Genomic DNA, 22230 nt, shown 5'->3' with positions numbered 1-22230 from the left:
CAAAGTCCACAATATTTACAAGCATTAAATTTGTCGCAACAGTTTTACAAGAAAGGAGTTCACAGATAAAAGTCAAGACTTGGTTTAGACAAATTTACAATCCACATTCACTTTTAGAAGTCCAAGTTTCAAAATCCAATTCGGAAGAATGACTAAGTATTATCACAAACAAACAAAAGAATAATAAAAATTATTAATTCAATAATGATGATTTATATTAATAAGTAGTAAGAATTTTAATATATTTAGTATTTAGTGCATTAATAAAACAGATTATACATGTGAAAATGACCAAGCTTTGAATAATACAATACGTTAATTGATGATCAAGCGAAATACCAACATAAACGGCTGATCCAAAATAAGGGGGATATAAAAATACATATATCATTTACATACGTGGCTTCCTTCCTTCGTGGAATATGTGTTGGAGATTCCTCCTCATTGAGCTGCAACATCTCAACTGGGATATTGTTGATTTCATACTGAATTCTCTGTTTTGATTTCATCATAATTATTGGTCGAGTTGTAAACATTTTAAAATAAGCTCCACGAAAAAATAGCAATGTGTAAAAAAGCGATCAATGAGGAATCTCCAACAAAGATTCCAAGAGTTATTTGTATTATTTGTGTTAGAGGAAGCCATCTGAAGGAAGTTATTCTAAATAATATAATTATTGTAATTCATTTTTCTTGAATGGCAGGCAAGCTTTGAAGTTTCCATTATCATATAAATAGAATTATGTTTGGCCTTCCAAATTTTGTTTAATGAAATTTTCAAAATGTTCCCTTTATTTTAGATCACCTGTATTAAATAAGAAACAGTTATTATCAATTGCTTGATTTCTAACAGCATTGGACATTACATTTTTCCAAGTAAAAAGTATAACAAGAGCAGTGAGCATTTCAAAGTCTTTAAAGTGAAGTGAAATACATAACATTATACAAAATTATGAAATATCTGAAAAATCTATTGATAAAGTTAATTACAATGAGGAAAAACAACAGTAGTCCCTGATTTAAAAGTCAGTCATCAAACAGAAGAGCTTTGTTTGGTTTGAACTGTACATTTTCCTGGTCTTCACTCATCAGATTTTTTAATGATGATGTGCATCTCTGAGGCGTTTTGGAGGTGAAGAGTGATTGCCTAGTGCTCCTCCTCACTGGGGTTGCGATATAGTCAAGGTTTTTCAAATTGACACCACTTTCCGAACTGAAACTGTAAATTCACCAATAATTATTCTCAAAACAGTAATAATTAAACATTGCAAAATTTCAATTGCAACAAAAGCATGTCACCATTCATGTTGGAGATCCAAAAATTCAAAATAGATATAAACAACAATACAAACACCACATGTTATTAATGAAACATAAGAAAAAGTTTATATAAATTGCGATATTCAACAGTAAAATTACGAGGGCTATCCAGAAAGTAGATTACGTTTTGGAATAAAAAATAAAGTATAGGAAACAAATCTTATTATATACAGATGAAAGCAACATTCAAATACTACTTTTGCACATAGTCACCATTCAATTAAGGCATTTATCATAGCGATGTACGAGCTTGGAAATTCCTTTGTCAGTAAATTCCACCACCTCTGCCTTCAACCAATTCGTTACCTCTTCTTGCAGCTGTGCGTCGTCATCAAAATGCTGCATAGCCAGCCTCAGCTTCGCAAAATTTGTGGAAAACTCAAAAAACATTCTGTTATTTTGACCTTTCTATTTTCACGAACTTTAGCATCAACGTTTTTGACAAGTTCGGCAGTCACTATAATGGGTCTCCCACTTCCATCTTCGTCGTGAACATTAGTTCAGCCATTTTTAAATCTTATGACCAACTGATGCACTCCACCTTCAGTCATAATTCTGACCCCATACACTTCATAAAGCTGCTGATAGATTTCTATCAATTTACAGTTTTTTGCAGTCAGAAATCTCATTACTGCTCGCAGCTCGCGGGATTTTCAATTAACGCAGACATTTTAACCAGTCACAATATATTAACGGAGTACAGCACGAACCTTTCACTAGCACGGCTAGATGCCAACAAAGCTGCGCAACGCTCTGACCCCAGGATGGCTGCGCTAGCCCCGTCCCTAGCAGTCACAGACGAAAACGTAATCTACTTTCTGGATAGCCCTCGTATTATTTGAGGTTCATCAAAATAATCCACATTTAAATAAAGAATTTTTAGTTTCAGGGATTCTGTTAGTAAGGTACTGATTGATCTAGAGCAATTATTGGAGAAAAATCATTTTGAGAGTTTTTGAAAGCCCTAATAGTAAAATAAAATATTATTGACGATCTTAAAGAAAGCATTAAGAGTTAAACATTGAGTAGCTAGTCATTTGTTGCTAGTCTAGAGACATTGGATAGTATTGTGGTTCCTGGTCTTCCCTATGCATGTTTGTATGCCTTAAATGCTTATTTCTAGACAGTGTGCAGGGTGAGAGAGAAGGAATGTTATGTGCAAGTGAGAAAGTGGGTTACTTACATTTCTACCTGCTTTCTTACAGCGTTTGAGGGGCAAGGGTTCACAACTATTCCTGAGGTCTCTACGTATTCGTAAGATAACCTAATGTGTCTTAGGCTCGGGTGCACAAAAGTCTGTTATATTTGAATCGTGATTAAATGCTTACTTACAGAGAAGCTTACTTTTTGAAAAAAAGTCTTCTCTGATTGGTTCTCGTGGCATTTGATCATGTTTACCTAAACTTGTGTCTTCGAGGGGCAATGATGAGAAAATTCTTTATTGATTCTTCATCACAAATTAAAATGTATTGCCAGGTCTTGCAAGATCCATTGCACTACATTTTTATTAAAACAAATGAAAAAATTAAATTATGAAGTACAGATAAATATGTAGATAAGTATAAAACTTTTAGAAACAAAGAGTTAAACTTATTTGTTATATACAGAATACACATAAAATTTAAGGTAAATAAATACCATCAATACTAAGTAAATAAAATGACTCAACTTTTCTTATCAGATACACATACACACACACGCTCAACAAAATTCCAACTCGAAAATAGATAAAAATTACTAGAAAACCAAAAATTAAATGCCCTCCAAAAGTATTTTGAAAAGTTTCCTGTTGAAAACGCTAAGTGTAAAAGAAAAACTACATTTTCAGGAATAGCATTCCAGTGTCTTGCAGCAGTCACCACAAACGAGGAATTGAATGTTGCAGTGCGATGATTAGGAATTTGCAAGGTATACAAATGAAATCTCGTGTTGCGATTTGGATTGACATCAACAAGACAGATGAAATCATCTGCTAGATAAGTAGGGCCCTGCCTCATGACCACAATTTTATACACTTGACAAAGATGAATGATACTTCATTCCTAATTGGGTTCCAAGCTCCAAAGAACTGACTTTTATATACATAAAAATACTCGGAAGTGACAGTTTTGGGTTTAGCCTGTTGCCCTCTCCCAATCATTATAGATGAGTTTAGTTTGTATTCAAATGAAATAGATAAATGGAGTAATCCGAGCAACAGAAGTACGCATTTGAATAAGCACCTACTAATAATATTTTCGAATGATATATTTTGAAAGTTTTTGTTGATGGAGAAAGATTTCCCTTAGAGTTAATTCAATTGCTAAAATGATATAATGATTGTACTAAAATAATAATATGTTATTTTACAAATTTTTCTACTCACGTTTTTACTTTTTGCTGCATTAGAGCGAACTGGATAACTGTAGACTTGAAGATATTTTTAGCATCCACTCCATTCTTCATCTTGCCATCGGTTTGCCTTGGCGTGTAAGGTTGGCACTCCAGGTTCAGGGCATTCATTTTCTCAAAAAGACTATCGAGGCACACGTCTATGTGAGAAACCTGCAATAATATATTTTCAATTAAAATTAATTTCAATGACAGATCAAATACGAAAAACTGCATATTTGTGATCTATATCTTTATAATTTTTGGAAAGAATTGGAAAATTAACATAAAATAGCTTTGCCGAAAGAATATCTTTGATAGCAGTCCACATGACATTAAAATGATTGGTAAGACATCTATGGCTTAGGGGGGGGGATGCATGGTGGAGCGGCGAAGATAGCTTCAAGATTGATATTAATTATCCGGTTGAGATTAATGAGCTTTTTATTATTCTTGGATGAATCACCTTCACAGTCACTTGTTTCAATTCTTTCACTATCTTATCAATGATAATGATTTATCTATGGTGTGTGGGTGTGGGATGAATTGAGATAAATTAAACTTAACTCAGATAAGTATTTTCATTTGTTTATATATCAAGCATTTTTAGTTGAGTTTTGAATGTATTTCACTCCTGTTTGTAGACAAGAATTTACTTAAGCAAAACAGTATCGTATTCTGAAAACGTCAGATAAAACGTATTATATAAAACTTGATTTGATTGTGTTGAATATAATACATGTGTATATAAATGGGCAATGGGCTCATAACATACCGCTCCTCTATGTACGTCACCATTTAAATACATGCATTACATTTAACACTTTCAATCAAGCTTGAAGCTACCTTCGCCGCTCCACTTAAATAGCACCCTTGTATGCACCCTTAAATAGCGTTTTATTTTACATGTTGGGTCAAAAAAGGTTTGGGGACCACTTATCAAGTACAATATTTTGAGAGCATGGTGATCTACGAAACCGTTATCTTGTAGGGCTACTCAATATCTTCTAAAATGGAACACTTCGTATAATTTTATATTTTTTTCATTGACTGGACATGTTTCAACACTTGAGGCAATTTCGAGAGTCAAAATGAATTCATTCATTGTATTATTGGATACTGTTATCAGAGATAATATTTTACCGTATAAGAAAATACAATATACAGTATTGTGTTTTATTATTACAATATTTATATCATCATTGTATGATCAGTATAATTTTATTATTGATTGTCTTATGTCTTATTATATGTATAATATGTCATATTATACTTTCTAATAGGACATAGCTCTGAACATAAATAAATTATACTCTACTCTATATCAAGCAGTCGTTAGGTCACGTCAGAGGCCCTGAAATTGATCAGTTGTGACCTGAAAACTCTGATACCAGACCTGAGCCAGCCAGGTCACTCAATATTATTACTAGTAGTTCTGCGAACAGTAGATCTCGCTCATGAATACAACTTTCAATCTAATGAGAAGGGCCAGTACAGTAAGTACAGTACATTGTGAAGATTTAGCCATGTCATCTATTATTTTCTCCATTGAAAGTGCTAGAGACACTGTTTGCAGGGACACCGGACTTATCAAGGAGGTACCTTTATATTGTATCCATATTTACAATATAAACATATATTACAACTTTTCTAATAATTAATTATAAGAAATCGGTCAACTGACGGAAAAATGGAATATGCAGTAGGCAATTTAGATGATGAATCGTCTCACAGACGATGGTGAGATGGAAAATTATTCTAAATAAGATGAGTTTGTTGGTGACAATGACAGGAGGTTGCTAATGATGTTTTTCATGAAAAGTGGATTCAATGTTATGGCTTGTTATGCCTATGCAGAATGTTAATGCTCACAAATCGGTTTCCGATCTCATACCTAAAGGAAAACAAAAGACTTGACACTGTAGAGAGACACAAAAATTGCATACAATACAATAATAATTATTGTACCTGATAAACTGAAAATTGAGTTGAAAAATAACTAAAATAATAACTGATAGTTATGAATAAAAGAAGTTGGAGATTAAAAGAAATGTTTATGATGTTAGATATTTTTTACAACTAAAATAGTTGTTGAATTATTCGTTGATTAATTTTATGATTATAAAAATTGTCCACAACTAAAATAGTTGAGTTATCTGTAACATAGATAATAATAGTTATTAATGTATTGATATTAAAGATTTTTTAAAATAATTTATCCAATTAATTTGATAAATCAATTTAATAATAATAAGATGATTCAATTTAATTATTCTATATAGTTAATAATTTTGTAATGATATATTATTAGATTAAGATAAAACAATTAGTATGGTCTGCAAAAAGAATTTGATCGGAACGAGATTTGAACCTGGGTCCCACAGTGTGTCAAACTACGCTCTAACCGTCTTGGACACCATTACCTGATAACAGTGAATGCGAAAAATTAGGAACATGAATTGCTGTATCTTCAAAGATACGAAAAAGTAACTTTTGAGGTTAGTTTACGGTTTTTTAGATATTACAAAAAACCGGAGGTCTTACCAAAAATCGTTACACATACGTTTCTGTGCCTTGTTTCAAAGAAATTGCATACCAAATTTCATCCAAATCGGACAATAACTGCGACTGTAACTGCGGTACAAACAGACAAAAGCCGATCGAGTCGAAACAGACAGAAAACGACTTTGGGCTCTAGTAAGTCAAAAGTGAGAACTTCGCAAACGCTCGTTCAAATAACAGAAGCATGTGTTATCTCCAGATGTTATAATTCAGCTCAGTGTAATAATATGCAGTACAGAGATCCGCAGTACATGATCAAAACCTAACATAAAGAGTACCGATATTATTATTATTATATCAAGGAATAATATTTCAAGTAAGTAAATGTATAATCACAGAGTACAAAGTAAAAAATGAAGTGTAAAGTGTGGAATGACCTGAGCACCACGCATCAAGGCCCTCTGGTAGGAGTCGACAGCCATCTGCATATCTCCCTGCTTCTCTTCGAGAGCGGCCAAACATTCCCAGAAGTCAGGCAGGCTCTCTGCATCTGGGTTGCGGCTGCGAAGTGCTGTTAGCCATTCTTTGCATGACTCCCAAGGATAACCCTGTCAAACAAATTGTTAATAAGTAGCAAGACAATTAAGACTGTGCAAGTCTAAAAACCGTTTTACTTGTGATATTTTTCGAAAATTTTCGATTTGTTTGTACACTATCAAGTTATCAAAATAAAAATGTCTTGTCAGAAAGTGTTTTCCAATAATTAATTTTCGAGATATGAGCGCCTTGAGTTTAAATTTTTGGGACGGATCATTTCTAATCCGGTAAGAGATAAATTCATGAAATTTCGAAGAGAAATTTTTCATGGTATTGTTGATTGAATGAATAAGAACGTGAAAATATAAATTTTTGAGAAAGTTATTCAATTTTCAAAAATTGATATTTTCAGGATTTTTTTTATTCAATCAAAAATACCTTGAAGAATTTATCCTCAAAATGTAAACTTCAGGCTCTCATAAAGTAATAATCAGAAAAAAATATTCCTGAGAATTTTTTTATTTTGATAACTTGTTAGTAAGTTTATAAAAAAAACTTTAAAATTATCACAAGTTTTTTTAGATATTACAAAAAAACGGAGGTCTTACCAAAAATCGTTACACATACGTTTCTGTGCCTTGTTTCAAAGAACTTGCATACCAAATTTCATCCAAATCGGACAATAACTGCGACTGTAACTGCGGTACAAACAGACAAAAGCCGATCGAGTCGAAACAGACAGAAAACGACTTTGGGCTCTAGTAAGTCAAAAGTGAGAACTTCGCAAACGCTCGTTCAAATAACAGAAGCATGTGTTATCTCCAGATGTTATAATTCAGCTCAGTGTAATAATATGCAAGTGAGATCCGCAGTACATGATCAAAACCTAACATAAAGAGTACCGATATTATTATTATTATATCAAGGAATAAATATTTCAAGTAAGTAAATGTATAATCACAGAGTACAAAGTAAAAAATGAAGTGTAAAGTGTGGAATGACCTGAGCACCACGCATCAAGGCCCTCTGGTAGGAGTCGACAGCCATCTGCATATCTCCCTGCTTCTCTTCGAGAGCGGCCAAACATTCCCAGAAGTCAGGCAGGCTCTCTGCATCTGGGTTGCGGCTGCGAAGTGCTGTTAGCCATTCTTTGCATGACTCCCAAGGATAACCCTGTCAAACAAATTGTTAATAAGTAGCAAGACAATTAAGACTGTGCAAGTCTAAAAACCGTTTTACTTGTGATATTTTTCGAAAATTTTCGATTTGTTTGTACACTATCAAGTTATCAAAATAAAAATGTCTTGTCAGAAAGTGTTTTCCAATAATTAATTTTCGAGATATGAGCGCCTTGAGTTTAAATTTTTGGGACGGATCATTTCTAATCCGGTAAGAGATAAATTCATGAAATTTCGAAGAGAAATTTTTCATGGTATTGTTGATTGAATGAATAAGAACGTGAAAATATAAATTTTTGAGAAAGTTATTCAATTTTCAAAAATTGATATTTTCAGGATTTTTTTTATTCAATCAAAAATACCTTGAAGAATTTATCCTCAAAATGTAAACTTCAGGCTCTCATAAAGTAATAATCAGAAAAAAATATTCCTGAGAATTTTTTTTATTTTGATAACTTGTTAGTAAGTTTATAAAAAAAACTTTAAAATTATCACAAGTTTTTTTAGACTATTGCACAGCCTTAGATATGTTACTGGACTGACCCGTGCAGAATAAACTATTTTTTGCTTTGTAGAAGAACTGAAAACTCTACTTTTACCAAAACCTCAAGATTGTTTGTTAGTTTAAGGGCCAGTTGCATGTCCGTCTGTTAAATATGGACATTAACGTCGATTAACAAATCAGCGTTAGTTTTACCGATTCATTTCTGTTCCACCAAGATCGGTTAGTTTTTAATCCCGATTAAGTTTACCAGTTAACTAACCAAGAATTTAAGACCTCTTTCACACGATAGGAGACGTGCAACTTGAACACTGAACAGTGTTCACGTTTTTTTGTCGAAGTACATTGAGTCCAATCGTGTCTTTCACATGGTGATCCCGAGCCAGGAACCTCCTTTTGTCACGTCTTTTCCCCTCGAGGCAAGCAGAAACCCGTCTGGATCGAGATACTAGCGGACAAATCGCTGCTTTCACATGGTGATCCCGAGCCAGGAACCTCCTTTTGTCACGTCTTTTCCCCTCGAGGCAAGCAGAAACCCGTCTGGATCGAGATACTAGCGGACAAATCGCTGCTTTCACATGGTGATCCCGAGCCAGGAACCTCCTTTTGTCACGTCTTTTCCCCTCGAGGCAAGCAGAAACCCGTCTGGATCGAGATACTAGCGGACAAATCGCTGCTTTCACATGGTGATCCCGAGCCAGGAACCTCCTTTTGTCACGTCTTTTCCCCTCGAGGCAAGCAGAAACCCGTCTGGATCGAGATACTAGCGGACAAATCGCTGCTTTCACATGGTGATCCCGAGCCAGGAACCTCCTTTTGTCACGTCTTGGACACCATTACCTGATAACAGTGAATGCGAAAAATTAGGAACATGAATTGCTGTATCTTCAAAGATACGAAAAAGTAACTTTTGAGGTTAGTTTACGGTTTTTTAGATATTACAAAAAAACGGAGGTCTTACCAAAAATCGTTACACATACGTTTCTGTGCCTTGTTTCAAAGAAATTGCATACCAAATTTCATCCAAATCGGACAATAACTGCGACTGTAACTGCGGTACAAACAGACAAAAGCCGATCGAGTCGAAACTAAGACATCAGCTTCGCTTCGGTCAATTATAATTCAAACAGACAGAAAACGACTTTGGGCTCTAGTAAGTCAAAAGTGAGAACTTCGCAAACGCTCGTTCAAATAACAGAAGCATGTGTTATCTCCAGATGTTATAATTCAGCTCAGTGTAATAATATGCAGTACAGAGATCCGCAGTACATGATCAAAACCTAACATAAAGAGTACCGATATTATTATTATTATTATATCAAGGAATAAATATTTCAAGTAAGTAAATGTATAATCACAGAGTACAAAGTAAAAAATGAAGTGTAAAGTGTGGAATGACCTGAGCACCACGCATCAAGGCCCTCTGGTAGGAGTCGACAGCCATCTGCATATCTCCCTGCTTCTCTTCGAGAGCGGCCAAACATTCCCAGAAGTCAGGCAGGCTCTCTGCATCTGGTTGCGGCTGCGAAGTGCTGTTAGCCATTCTTTGCATGACTCCCAAGGATAACCCTGTCAAACAAATTGTTAATAAGTAGCAAGACAATTAAGACTGTGCAAGTCTAAAAACCGTTTTACTTGTGATATTTTTCGAAAATTTTCGATTTGTTTGTACACTATCAAGTTATCAAAATAAAAATGTCTTGTCAGAAAGTGTTTTCCAATAATTAATTTTCGAGATATGAGCGCCTTGAGTTTAAATTTTTGGGACGGATCATTTCTAATCCGGTAAGAGATAAATTCATGAAATTTCGAAGAGAAATTTTTCATGGTATTGTTGATTGAATGAATAAGAACGTGAAAATATAAATTTTTGAGAAAGTTATTCAATTTTCAAAAATTGATATTTTCAGGATTTTTTTTATTCAATCAAAAATACCTTGAAGAATTTATCCTCAAAATGTAAACTTCAGGCTCTCATAAAGTAATAATCAGAAAAAAATATTCCTGAGAATTTTTTTTATTTTGATAACTTGTTAGTAAGTTTATAAAAAAAACTTTAAAATTATCACAAGTTTTTTTAGACTATTGCACAGCCTTAGATATGTTACTGGACTGACCCGTGCAGAATAAACTATTTTTTGCTTTGTAGAAGAACTGAAAACTCTACTTTTACCAAAACCTCAAGATTGTTTGTTAGTTTAAGGGCCAGTTGCATGTCCGTCTGTTAAATATGGACATTAACGTCGATTAACAAATCAGCGTTAGTTTTACCGATTCATTTCTGTTCCACCAAGATCGGTTAGTTTTTAATCCCGATTAAGTTTACCAGTTAACTAACCAAGAATTTAAGACCTCTTTCACACGATAGGAGACGTGCAACTTGAACACTGAACAGTGTTCACGTTTTTTTTGTCGAAGTACATTGAGTCCAATCGTGTCTTTCACATGGTGATCCCGAGCCAGGAACCTCCTTTTGTCACGTCTTTTCCCCTCGAGGCAAGCAGAAACCCGTCTGGATCGAGATACTAGCGGACAAATCGCTGCTTTCACATGGTGATTCTACGTCTCTCCGGTCACCACTTGATCTCAAAAACTATCTTTCTTGAAAATGAAGATAGAAAGATTCTGATTTCGGATTTGGATTCAGCAACCCCAAATTCTATAAAGCGTAAGTCCCATTTTCGAAAATATCCGAAAACAAGGAAGTAATGGCTGTTTTTTAATAAAGCTCTCTATTATAATATAATTATACGGTAAAAACGAACAGGTACTGTACTATACAGTACGTATGTACTGTAGCTATTATAATACAACTTACACTGTATTCGTGTAGGAAATTTGGTGGGATATTTATCTTGATTTCTGAAAATACCCAAAAATAAGGGAGTAAGATAACTTTGAAAAACCAACGTTTTCCTGCCGATTGACAAAACAGATTAAAAATAATTTAAAAACGTGTGATAGATATCCAGATCACTATTCAAGCTATCAGGCTTTTCATAAATTCATTTGTCTCCCCAGGCAGTAGGTTTGCGCCCAACGTTTTCACTTGAACATTTCTGTGATAATTATTAAATTATGATAGAACACATTATAGTATTGATCTTATAATCCAGTTACATGCACATCGATTTCCGTAGAATTGATTTTTACCGTTCCTATGAATTCTACCAGGTTCAGCGCAACTTGTTAAATATCATTATGTTTGATTCAACAGAATTCATAAGAACGACAAAAAATCGAACAACAAAAAAGCCGAAGTTTGTGTAACCGGTGGCATATTTGTCTCTATTGAGTTAATCTTCCAAAATATAAAATATATAAGAATACATGTGGTTTGATAGACATTCTTGCAGTCTATACCACCGCTGCGCACCAATGTAAATGGAGGGGGGTTGTTTCTTCTCTTCTATAATATTTAGCAAAATTATGCTATCAAATCTCTATTTTAATCCTTGATTGGTTGGGAGCTTTTAGTGGATTCGTTCATTCAAATGCACAAATTATCATCATAATCTAATTGTCACCTATTTTAGCAACGAGCAACTACGAGCCAGGAACTTCATTGAAAATACTTTTAAAATTTAACCTCAGGTTTATTGAACTCATCAACAAATCAATAGAAATCATGTCAAATTTTAAAACAGAGTTACTCAGTACCGGTAACTGATTTAGAAAAAGAAGGTATATTCAATTTCAATCTATACATTCTGGGAATCTGCTAACTTCCTGCATTTAAATTTGGGCCTCGGTCATTCTATGAAATTAAATTATGAGCTTAATAAGAAAAACAACAAAAGTTCGGCACTCACCATTTTAACAATATTCAAACTTGGACTCTTCAGAAACACTAACATACGCTTTAATAAAACTAACTATACTTGAACTCACACGCACAAATAATTTCCTGATTCTACTCCTACTAACTCTATAAAATTTGGTTTCCTATTCAACTAGATAAAAATTACTGATAACTGAAAACTTAACAATTTGTCCCTCTGAATGGGAAATTCACTCGGCCCAATCAGAGGACCGAGGCTCGCACACCGTTACATGTTTTCCCAGTTATGTCTCAATTCGAACTGTGGCCCTTTCACTGAAAATGATCCCCCCTCCACGAGCGTTGAGCATAACTTCCAGTGGAAAAGCCAAAGCTGCAAAAAGGTCAATGGTCGTACAATTCCCAAATACAGTAGCTTTTTCGACAAGAAATTGAAACTGCATTTGAAAAATGCATGAAAATTGCTTTAATTTCGACAACTAAGCAACAAGTTAGCAAATTCAATAAACATGGTCAAATATTCTCACACTAAAACGCAGGGTTCAACATACAGTAAAAATCAAAGTTCATTCCAGTTCAAAAACGTGAAAAATAATATAAGATACACAAAAACAACTACAATACTACCCTCTCAATATCACACTATTACATTTGTGTCGACGGTATACGACATATAGAAAGCAAAAGCTCGCGCTTGGTCCATAGTTCTAGGACTGAGGATTCAGCTCAGCGACTATTATCGACAAGCCATGATTATGTTAATCACTACTCATATAATAATACAAAGTATAGAACTGATTTTTACTATGATACATGGTTTTCATTCTTCAATAAAAATAAAACGAGATTCCGGTGTCAAAAGCATCAAAGTCGCCAGGCTGGTCTGGACTATTCATGACTTTCTCAGTATGCATTATCCACTCAGCAGTTCTAATACAAACACAGACATCAGTTTCGTTTTAGTTGGAATGGAATGACAATTTTTATCCTTTCAGATCCTATAATTACCATAGATCGATTCAGATCACCACAATGTTTATACTGTATGTTCATAATAGATTTTTCTGATTGTTACAAATAAATATTTACTGGTATTTTGGAGTTACCGTATATTCAACTATTTGAACCTGATAAATTAGATTGTTGAATTACAATTGAAATTCAGTGAAGTTTACGTGTCCTTTTCCTCGTATTTTATTGGGTGATGAGTGGAGATGATTTATGAGTTCATATTTGGATTCATCTTTTCAAAGTTATTTTTTTTTGAACTTTTAGGAATTAAAAATGTTTATGTTTAAACTTTTTAGGTTTTTGAAAACTTCTTGAAACCTTTGCCTGTCTCTTCGTGAGGCAGGAGTATTGTTATCTTTGTACGTTTACTATATAATCATATGATAATGGAAAGCTATATTAAAAACTCCCTTGTTTTCGGGTATTTTTGAAAATGGGAATTATTACGCTTTAAAGAATTTGGGGTCGCTGAATCCAAATCCGATATCTTCTATCTACATTTTTAAGGAAGTTAGACTTTGAGGAAGAGTGATGAGTCATACTTTGAGCAAACGTCGGCGTAATTGTTAGATCTGTTGGTTTATTCATAAGATCCCCATGTGAAAGCACAGGAGAGCTGTAAAATATGAAATATGATCTTCCGTAATATGATCTTCAGGAGCCAGGATTCTGCCGTGTGAAGGAGGCCTAAGGCCAGTTTCAATTTTAGAATTCATAGGAACGGTAAAAAATCAATTTTACGAAAATCGAAGTACATGTAACTGGATTTAGAAGATCAATACGATAATGTGTACTATCACAATTTAATCACAGAAATGTTTAAGTGAAAACGTTGGGCGCAAACCTTCTGCCATGAGGAGACAAATACATTTATGAAAAGCTTGATATTTGTTACACGTTTTTAGTCTAAGACATAATATGTCTTAGACTAATTTTTAATGTTTCTTCAATCGGCAGGAAAACTTTGGTTTTTCAAAGTTATCTTACTCCCTTATTTTGGGGTATTTTCAGAAATCAAGATAAATATCCTACCAAATACCCTACACGAATACAGTATAAGTTGTATTATAATAGCTACAGTACATAAGTGCTGTATAGTACAGTACCTGTTCGTTTTTACCGTATAATTATATTATAATAGAAAGCTTTATTAAAAACAGCCATAACTTCCTTGTTTTCGGATATTTTCGAAAACGGGACTTACACTTTAAAGAATTTGGGGTCACTGAATCCAAATCCGAATCTTTCTATCTTCATTTTCAAGAAAGATAGTTTTTGAGAAAAAGTGGTGACCGGAGAGACGTAGAATCACCATGTGAAAGCAGCGATTTGTCCGCTAGTATCTCGATCCAAGCTGGTTTCTGCTTGCCTCGAGGGGAAAATACGTGACAAAAGGAGGTTTCTGGCTCGGGGACACCATGTGAAAGACACGATTTGGCTCAATGTACTTCGACAAAAAAAAACGTGAACACTGTACAGTGTTCAAGTTGCACGTCTCCTATCATGTGAAAGTAGCCTAACGGTTTCACAATCCGGCAACACTGTAATTTAACTGACACAAAATAATTGAAGTTATGTTATTGAAGTGGTAAATTTGAAACTGAAAAAATATTAACAAATGAGATCATGGTCCAATATTATTAAAGAAAAAATGAGTTTGATTTCAATTCTAATAAGAGAGAATATCTACATAATAGGAAACTGATAATGATAGGTATGTTTTAAGGTAAAAATGAGGTTATGTTATTGAAGCGGTGAATTTGACCATTCAATACAGAGGCTTGCGCGCATGCGCCATAAAAATGCTCTGTCTGTCGCCAGTGTCAAGTGCTATGCTGCTAACAGACGACAAAAGATTGAAAACTAACCTCAAAAATCAGAATCTAATTTTGAATGCTAATATCAGCTAAATACACTTCTCTATTTTATTAATGAATGAAATTCATTCATATATTTAGCCCATACTTTGAATTTTTTACCAAAAACTAATAGGAAGACAGCTATCAGTAGGTACTTAACCGGCGTTAGTTGGATTTAATTCCCCATGAATGGCCTGTTGAAAATCTTTTTCGTCGCTGATTAGTTTAACCAGCGTTATTTTTCGATTTTTACCTTTAAGCAACCACATTTTCTTCGTTTCAACTAATTGTGGTTGAAATGGTGCCAACTAATCAGAATTAAAAATTGTTTACGCCGGTTAGTTTAATCGGCGTTATGGCTTGAAATTTCTGTTTTGTGAAACCAAAATGCATCGGTTAGCACTAATCTTGATTAAAGTACAGCATTTAATCGTGATTAAACGTTAACCGACGTGAGAAAAACTGGGGGTAATAGTTTCAAACGATGTGAACAGCATTAATAATTAAATTTGAAAACTTGAATTATTCTCAATCAAGTTGTTGATTACTAGAAATCAACTATATTCAATTAGAAGTACTAGATTAAACTAGTAGGTAGTTGATTACTTGAATCATCAATTTGGAAGATAAATCAGTGAATTATAACTGAACGAATTAACAAAATTCAGGGGGACTAATACAAAATGAGGAGGGAAAATAGATCCTAACGCATAGCATTAATGGCAAAAAGACAATGGTAAAATTAGGGACACAGTGCTCAATCTAGTGCTAAAAATCGCCACATGTATTTTGTCTTTATTTTTAATGTTTAATCCTATTATAGTATTATTTGAATAACAATATTTGTGAAATGGCGTCCGTTTTTGATCAAACACTCCTACATTTGTTGTGAGAAGTTTATGACGTCTAATCATATTCGTGCTGTGCAAGATAAAACCTTGCCTTATCTGCAGTGGAGGAAAAGTTAGTGGATAAAGATTAGGGTTTTCAGTTTGTAATAATTGCTGTTTTTGTATCAATGGCGAATAATTGACTGTTTGTTAGGGCATTACTCGAAACTTCATTATTGGTCCTTACTTTTTTGAGAACAAGTTACTGTCACTTCAGAGCGTTTCTTATTACTTATCTAACAATGCTGCGTGATTCTTTTAGCCACAATTGAGAAGATGACACATCAACCCCAATATTGTATGATTGCAACATGCCAAACATCAAGAGAAACTACTAAAGGCCAACTTCCCTGAACGTGTTACTTCGTTGCGTGGGGATGTGGAGTAACCTTCTCAACCACCGAACCGATCACCTTGTGACTGTTTTTTATGGGGCTATCTCAAAGTTCATGTATACATAAACAAACCACGTACATGTAAAGCCCTAAGTGAAACAATAACATAATAAATTCGAGCAACAACATGCGTAACGCTTCAGAGGAATATGGACAACTTCTTACAACGTCTATATGAGTGTATGGACGAAAACAAACAATTTAAAAGATGTTATTCTCTGTAATTAAAAAATGAACGAATTTTTAATATCAAAATGGCAACATCCAACGTAAAAATGAGCTGGTAATAGCTATTCCGAATCCTCCATACTGCATTGCCCAACCCTGTATAACAATAACAATTTCAATATTAAACTTTTCAATATGAAGCTAGTATGTTCAAAGTTTTTATTTAGAGATTTTTATCAAGATGAATAAATTTTGACTTACAGTATGAATCAACGTGAGTAGCTCATGAAGCGCTTTTACAGTGGTTTCCTTCAAATTTTCCGAGTCCAATACAATGGTAGTCTCATCAAGTGGCTTACAATCGCCACAAGAAGCAAGGTCCTCCTGCTCTCTGGTTAGTGAGCAAGGTGGCTCCGTACTTTCAAGGTTGATTGTAAGATCACCCTTACTATTTTCCTTCTCTTCTGGGATAGTCTCAATCACAATAGCCGGCAAATTAGTAGGCCTTGATTTTGGTGCTGAGGTTTTCAATGGAGCACTGTTGCTGTTTGTGTTTGGCTCCTGTGAAATAGAAAATGATGTAGATTGATGAAATAATGGTGGAGATTGGTTTACCTATGTTTTACGAAAGCTGACAGGATAGCTAAATTTGCTCACCCCACTCCCCTTTATTTCTGTTGGAGTGGCTACCAGTTGCTGTGACTGAGCACCTGTAAACATTGCTAACCAACAGCCCACAAGAGTAAACCCACAGTTCTATCGGTCCTCCATCACAATATTTGTTACCCCGCATTACAGTACCAAAAAAATATCACAAATATCAGATATAATTCATTTTTAGTTAAAGTGGTACAAAATAATAAGTAATTTAGTCAATATTGCATCCTACTACATACAGAAGTTTACAATTAATTTATCAATTACTAAAAATGTATATTCAAACAAATATTTTTATTCCATTCACATTCACCTTGAAAGGTTGTCTGATTGGAAGCCTGCTTCCCTCCTTATGGGGCAAGAAGCACTTTAGGTGATGGAAACTTTCCATGGGCTTTCCTTTGGTTTTCAGCCATGATGAAAGTTTTTCACTGCAAAGAGAAAACAATTAAACTATAAGCCTTCCATCAAAATTGTATAGAAAATTACAGTCAAATTAACAATACGCCTAAACTGTATTATTTGTATTTGAAAGATCGTGATATAAGAAACTATGTTTTCTGAGTTGCTCAACTTGATAGAGTCTACTGTTCAGTTTCAACCATCAATTAAAATACTCGTAAAACGTAAGCAAACTCCAGAACAAATAAACATTAATTCTTAAAAAATGTACAAGAACTGTAACTTACATCTTATTAATGTATTTTTTAGAATGGAATAGAAGTTCTAATCTATAAATAAAACTGACATAGGTAATTTATGTCTTCGAATAGGTATATAATTCACATTTATTCATTAATTTCATCTCAACAATTAATATTTCATAATGGCGATTTGCATACTATTTTTATAATTTACTTACTGATTGAATGTTTTCAGATCGTTCATATTATTTATTTATTTAGCGTATGGCCCTACGACACAAATCTTTATGTTATCTAACATAAGTCAAACATATAAACAATGAAGTCATCTTAGTCACAACTTTGAAAAAAAGGTGGAACACAAATTAAAAAAAAAAAATTAAAAAGTTATAAACATATATCTAGTCGATTTAAGTATGCCACTGCATCTGGTGTAGCTACCAGGAAGTCATCCAGCCTGCCCTCATAAGCTGTTCTTGTGCACTCTTCTACAATGTGTCTTATGGTTTTGCACAGCGCCACACTCACAAAAAGGTGTTGGAGCCTTTCCCCACTTGTGCAGCGCATAGGCACATCTTCCATGCTGAGTTCGGATCCTGTTTAGAGCTGACCATAGTTTGCGTGGCAAATCAAAACCTGGTGGCTTTTCGGTGATACATGGGGTAAGATCGATTTGGCTTGCATGCCATTCCTGTTTCCAGGCGTCTGTTAAACTGAACCCACCATCCAGAGCATGTAATGCCGTTCTGGTGGGAGGCTTTCGAGACGCCAGGCGGATTTGATTGGCATGTTCTATATCCCCATGTATTGGCAAGTTTTGATTTTGCAGGATCTTATTGAACTCTCTTGTTAGCGCATTCATGCGTCGGAGGTTGGGGGGTGGAATGTGACTCAGCACCGGGAGCCATTCTAATGGTGTCGATTTTATGACTCCAGCAACCAACCTCATTGAATTATTCAACTGAGCATCAACCCTGCGCACATGTGAGCTATTCAGCCACACGGGCGCACAAAACTCAGCAGTTGAGAACACAAGACCCAGGGCTGAAGAGCGTAATGTAGAAGCTGAAGCTCCCCAAGAAGTTCCACAGAGCTTTTGGATGATATTGTTTCTGGACTTCAGCTTCTCCGCCAATTTTGTAAGATGCTCCTTATAAGAAAGTGTCCTGTCAAGTACTACACCAAGGTATCTAGGTGTTTGCAATGAGTGAGCTACTTGTCTTCAAATTGGATACGGAGCTCCCTGTTTGCATCTTTGTTACTGAGATGGAAGCAAGCAACCTCGCTTTTACTGGCATTCGGTTGGAGGCGCCATCTGCGAAAGTATTTTCCCAGTTTCCCCAAATCAGCTGTGAGAGTCTTTTCTGTCTCCTCAAACGTCCTGCTCTGAGTTGTTAACACCCAATCATCAGCATAGCCATATTTTCTTGATGTTGTCTCTGGCATGTCTGCAATGTACAGACTAAACAAGAGAGGGGCAAGCACTGACCCTTGAGGCAGGCCGTTCCTGAGCTTTCTTTGTGTACTCATATCAGAGCCCAGGATGACTTTGAAAGTTCTGTCACTCAGCATATTGTTCAGGAGTCGAGCAGTAACTTTGCAGTTAATCACTTTAAGGAGCTTGTAAATCATTCCATCTCTCCACACAGTATCATATGCTGCTGATAAATCGATAAATGCAGCAGAGATCTTTAGCTTGTTCTGGAATCCAGCTTCAATACATGTTGTGAGTGAGAGTACTTGGTCCACACAGCTTCGGTGAGGTCTGAATCCAGCTTGTTCGATTGGGACACTTTCAAATACCTTCGGGCTGATCCTATAATAAATAAGCCTCTCCAATAGTTTGTATGTCACAGATAATAATGCAATTGGTCTGTAGCTCTTGGGTGTGTTTGCAGGTTTTCCTGGCTTCAAGATTGCTATGATCTTTGATTGCTATTGTTTCTGAGTCCGAATTCTGGTAGCTAGTGGCTCAGTATAGACTTTTGTTATAAATAATTATTAATTAAATTGGAATCGATACAGTTTAGCTCAGTTTTTGCCTAATATTGTAAAAAATATCATAAAAATACTCCAAAGTCATAAAAATGAAATAAGTAATTATAATTGGAGGAGTGAAACTTGATGTTATAGAGTTTGGTAAGATTGGTAAGTAGAATTTAAAATCCATCTCCATACATATTTTTAACGACGGAATGAAAACTTGCCTAATTTATTAATCCAATCGGCCAATTAATTACTAAAGATCAAATGTGCATAACTTTCACGCAACTCCAAATGGAAGCAAGAGATATAACTCTGTCCATCTCAGTGTTGCAATTTTTTCTGGATATTTAGGAGTATACACATTTTCAAGTAAATTTCAAATGATTCAAAGAATCGAATTATTAGTGAACATTCCATATACAATGAATACCATGTTGTAATAGTAAAATGATCAAATTCATGCAAAAATTGAAGAAATGCTTTTTAAAAGTACCTAGTCCAAGAGTTTCAAATAAAGTACAATAGACGTTACTAGTCTATTATCTATGGACTACCGGTTACTATAGTCAACCGGCGTCGGGGTTGGGGATCCCATCGCCCAGTCGCTTCATGGTGGCTGCAGATACCCGCTGGTCCTCCTGGTAGGGGGTTGGGCGCAAGGCCAACAACCTTGCCCCGGAAAAAAGCAAATCGTTATGAAACCAACACAACGGCCTCGGATCGGTAACCGGAAGAGTAAATATCTGTGTGTCAGCAGTCAAGTCCAGAGTACCAAGAAATATCTACGTGAATAACAAAAAGTTTGCAGGTGTAGAGAACTTCAAGTCTACATCTAGGATGCCCAATAAATGCCACAGGTAATAATGCTTATATAAAAGAAAGGATTCAAGCAGCTAATAGGGCCTACTATGCCAATGTTAGATTATTTAAAAGTAAGTTGATCGACAGGAGCACCAAGATAACAATATATAAAACATTGGTGCGTCCAGTGGCAACATATGCGGCAGAAACTTGGGTGATGAATATGGCTGACGAAAATGCGTTAAAAATCTTTGAAAGATCCATACTAAGAAGAATTTACGGTCCCGTTCAGGTTAATGAGCAGCAATGGCGAATAAGAAAAAATGAGGAAATAGAAGCATTAATAAAAGGAGAAAATATAGTACGCTTCATTAAAGCCCAAAGAATAAGGTGGTTGGGGCATGTGATGAGGATCAGTGAGGCTAGAATGCCGAAGATAGTTTTTAATAGCAAGTTGCACAGCAGAAGAAAGAAAGGTAGGCCAAGGAACAGGTGGGTGGACCAAGTGATGGATGACCTAAGAAAGATGGGGGTAAGAGGATGGAAGGAAAGAGCCATGAACAGGGAAGAATGGAGGTGTGTTGTGAAGGAGGCCAGAGCTCACCTAGGGCTGTAGCGCCCTTTCTTTCTTAAAGAAAGAAAGAAGACGTTACTAGTGTTTGCAACAGTAACACTATATGTCAAAAAAACGAAAGTTCAATTTCCTCAGCCTAGATTAATTTTACAACAGTATAAGATAATAAACTAAGAAATTGCTGTGTAATAAATTATTTTTAATGTAAAAATTTGACAAATGGATGCAACAAATGAAAGTATAGTATAGAATTTCTGTTTAGAAGTTTAAAAAAACTATTTAACACTATGTGCGGCCAATCATCATATTATATACAGAAAGCAAATGAAAAAAAATAGAGAAATTACGATATTGATGTAGAGATGGCTCATCTCTCTAGATTCTTCATAACCTCTAGCATACGGTAACGTTTGTTTCAGAATGCAAGAAAGCAAGACTCATGCAGGCTAATTTCAAACTAAGAGGTAAGACAAGCATAAAACACGTATAACCGAACCTGGAAGCGTGAATGTGGTATTGAGATCTTCATCAGTGACTTGATTAATCTGAGCAACCTGACCAGCAGTCAATTCATCTTTGCAATAGTCTTTCACGACTTGCAACTCGTCAACAATCTGTTCACTTTTGATGTCGTCTTTCGTATTTCGTCCATCAGCTTTGTCTTTTTCACACTGAAGAGTGAATTTGGTGTTTTCGATAGCGGCCAGTGTATTTCTCATAGTTTTCTTACGATCCTCATCGTATTTCTTCATTATAAACAATCTACTATCTTTGGCCGTTGTTTTCTCTTTGTTCTTTTGGGGGCAATTATTCTGTTTCTGCACAGACTTTCCTATTTTATGCAGCGCCTGGGTATTGATGTGGGTGTTCAACGTACCAGGATTCAACGTGTGCCTCTTCTCTACGCGTCCGCCCTTTCTGTCTTTCAACAGGGCAAGCGGAGCAAACGACTTTCTCACATTGTCAATCTTTGCTGATTGACGGTATGATTTTTGTTCACCTAGAAATCAAAATTGTTGAAAATTGCACCTTAATTACAAACGATTGAATAAACA

The 22230-nt window shown here is 35.1% G+C and overlaps 2 protein-coding genes across 5 annotated transcripts; both read right to left on the bottom strand.

Moving 5' to 3' along the window:
• Positions 1-149: 149 nt before the first annotated feature.
• On the bottom strand, positions 150-17673 carry LOC120351818 (cytoskeleton-associated protein 2-like). 3 transcript variants are annotated; one of them, XM_039430293.1, is made up of 4 exons: positions 16775-17030; positions 9809-9978; positions 3686-3864; positions 150-1219 (listed from the first exon to the last, which is right to left on the bottom strand). In XM_039430293.1, the coding sequence occupies exons 2-4, from the start codon at positions 9959-9961 to the stop codon at positions 1027-1029; spliced, it is 525 nt and encodes a 174-aa protein (XP_039286227.1). In that variant the 5' UTR covers positions 9962-9978; positions 16775-17030; the 3' UTR covers positions 150-1026. The 3 variants fall into 3 exon arrangements, with proteins under 3 accessions (XP_039286227.1, XP_039286228.1, XP_039286226.1); XM_039430294.1 differs by lacking the exons at positions 9809-9978; positions 16775-17030 and adding an exon at positions 6630-6880; XM_039430292.1 differs by lacking the exons at positions 150-1219; positions 3686-3864; positions 9809-9978 and adding exons at positions 7672-7902; positions 17484-17673 and having other exon boundaries at positions 16775-17074.
• Positions 17674-19928: 2255 nt separating this feature from the next.
• Positions 19929-22230, bottom strand: LOC120351817. Of its 2 annotated transcripts, none has more exons than XM_039430290.1 (2): positions 21672-22230; positions 19929-20469 (listed from the first exon to the last, which is right to left on the bottom strand). In XM_039430290.1, the coding sequence occupies exons 1-2, from the start codon at positions 21925-21927 to the stop codon at positions 20408-20410; spliced, it is 318 nt and encodes a 105-aa protein (XP_039286224.1). In that variant the 5' UTR covers positions 21928-22230; the 3' UTR covers positions 19929-20407. The 2 variants fall into 2 exon arrangements, with proteins under 2 accessions (XP_039286224.1, XP_039286225.1); XM_039430291.1 differs by having other exon boundaries at positions 20373-20582.

This window comes from Nilaparvata lugens, chromosome 6, assembly GCF_014356525.2.
Source record: "Nilaparvata lugens isolate BPH chromosome 6, ASM1435652v1, whole genome shotgun sequence".
Taxonomy (NCBI): Eukaryota; Metazoa; Arthropoda; class Insecta; order Hemiptera; family Delphacidae; genus Nilaparvata; species Nilaparvata lugens.
The sequence above is the reverse complement of the archived record's forward strand: the minus strand, read 5'-3'. Positions and strand labels throughout refer to the sequence as shown.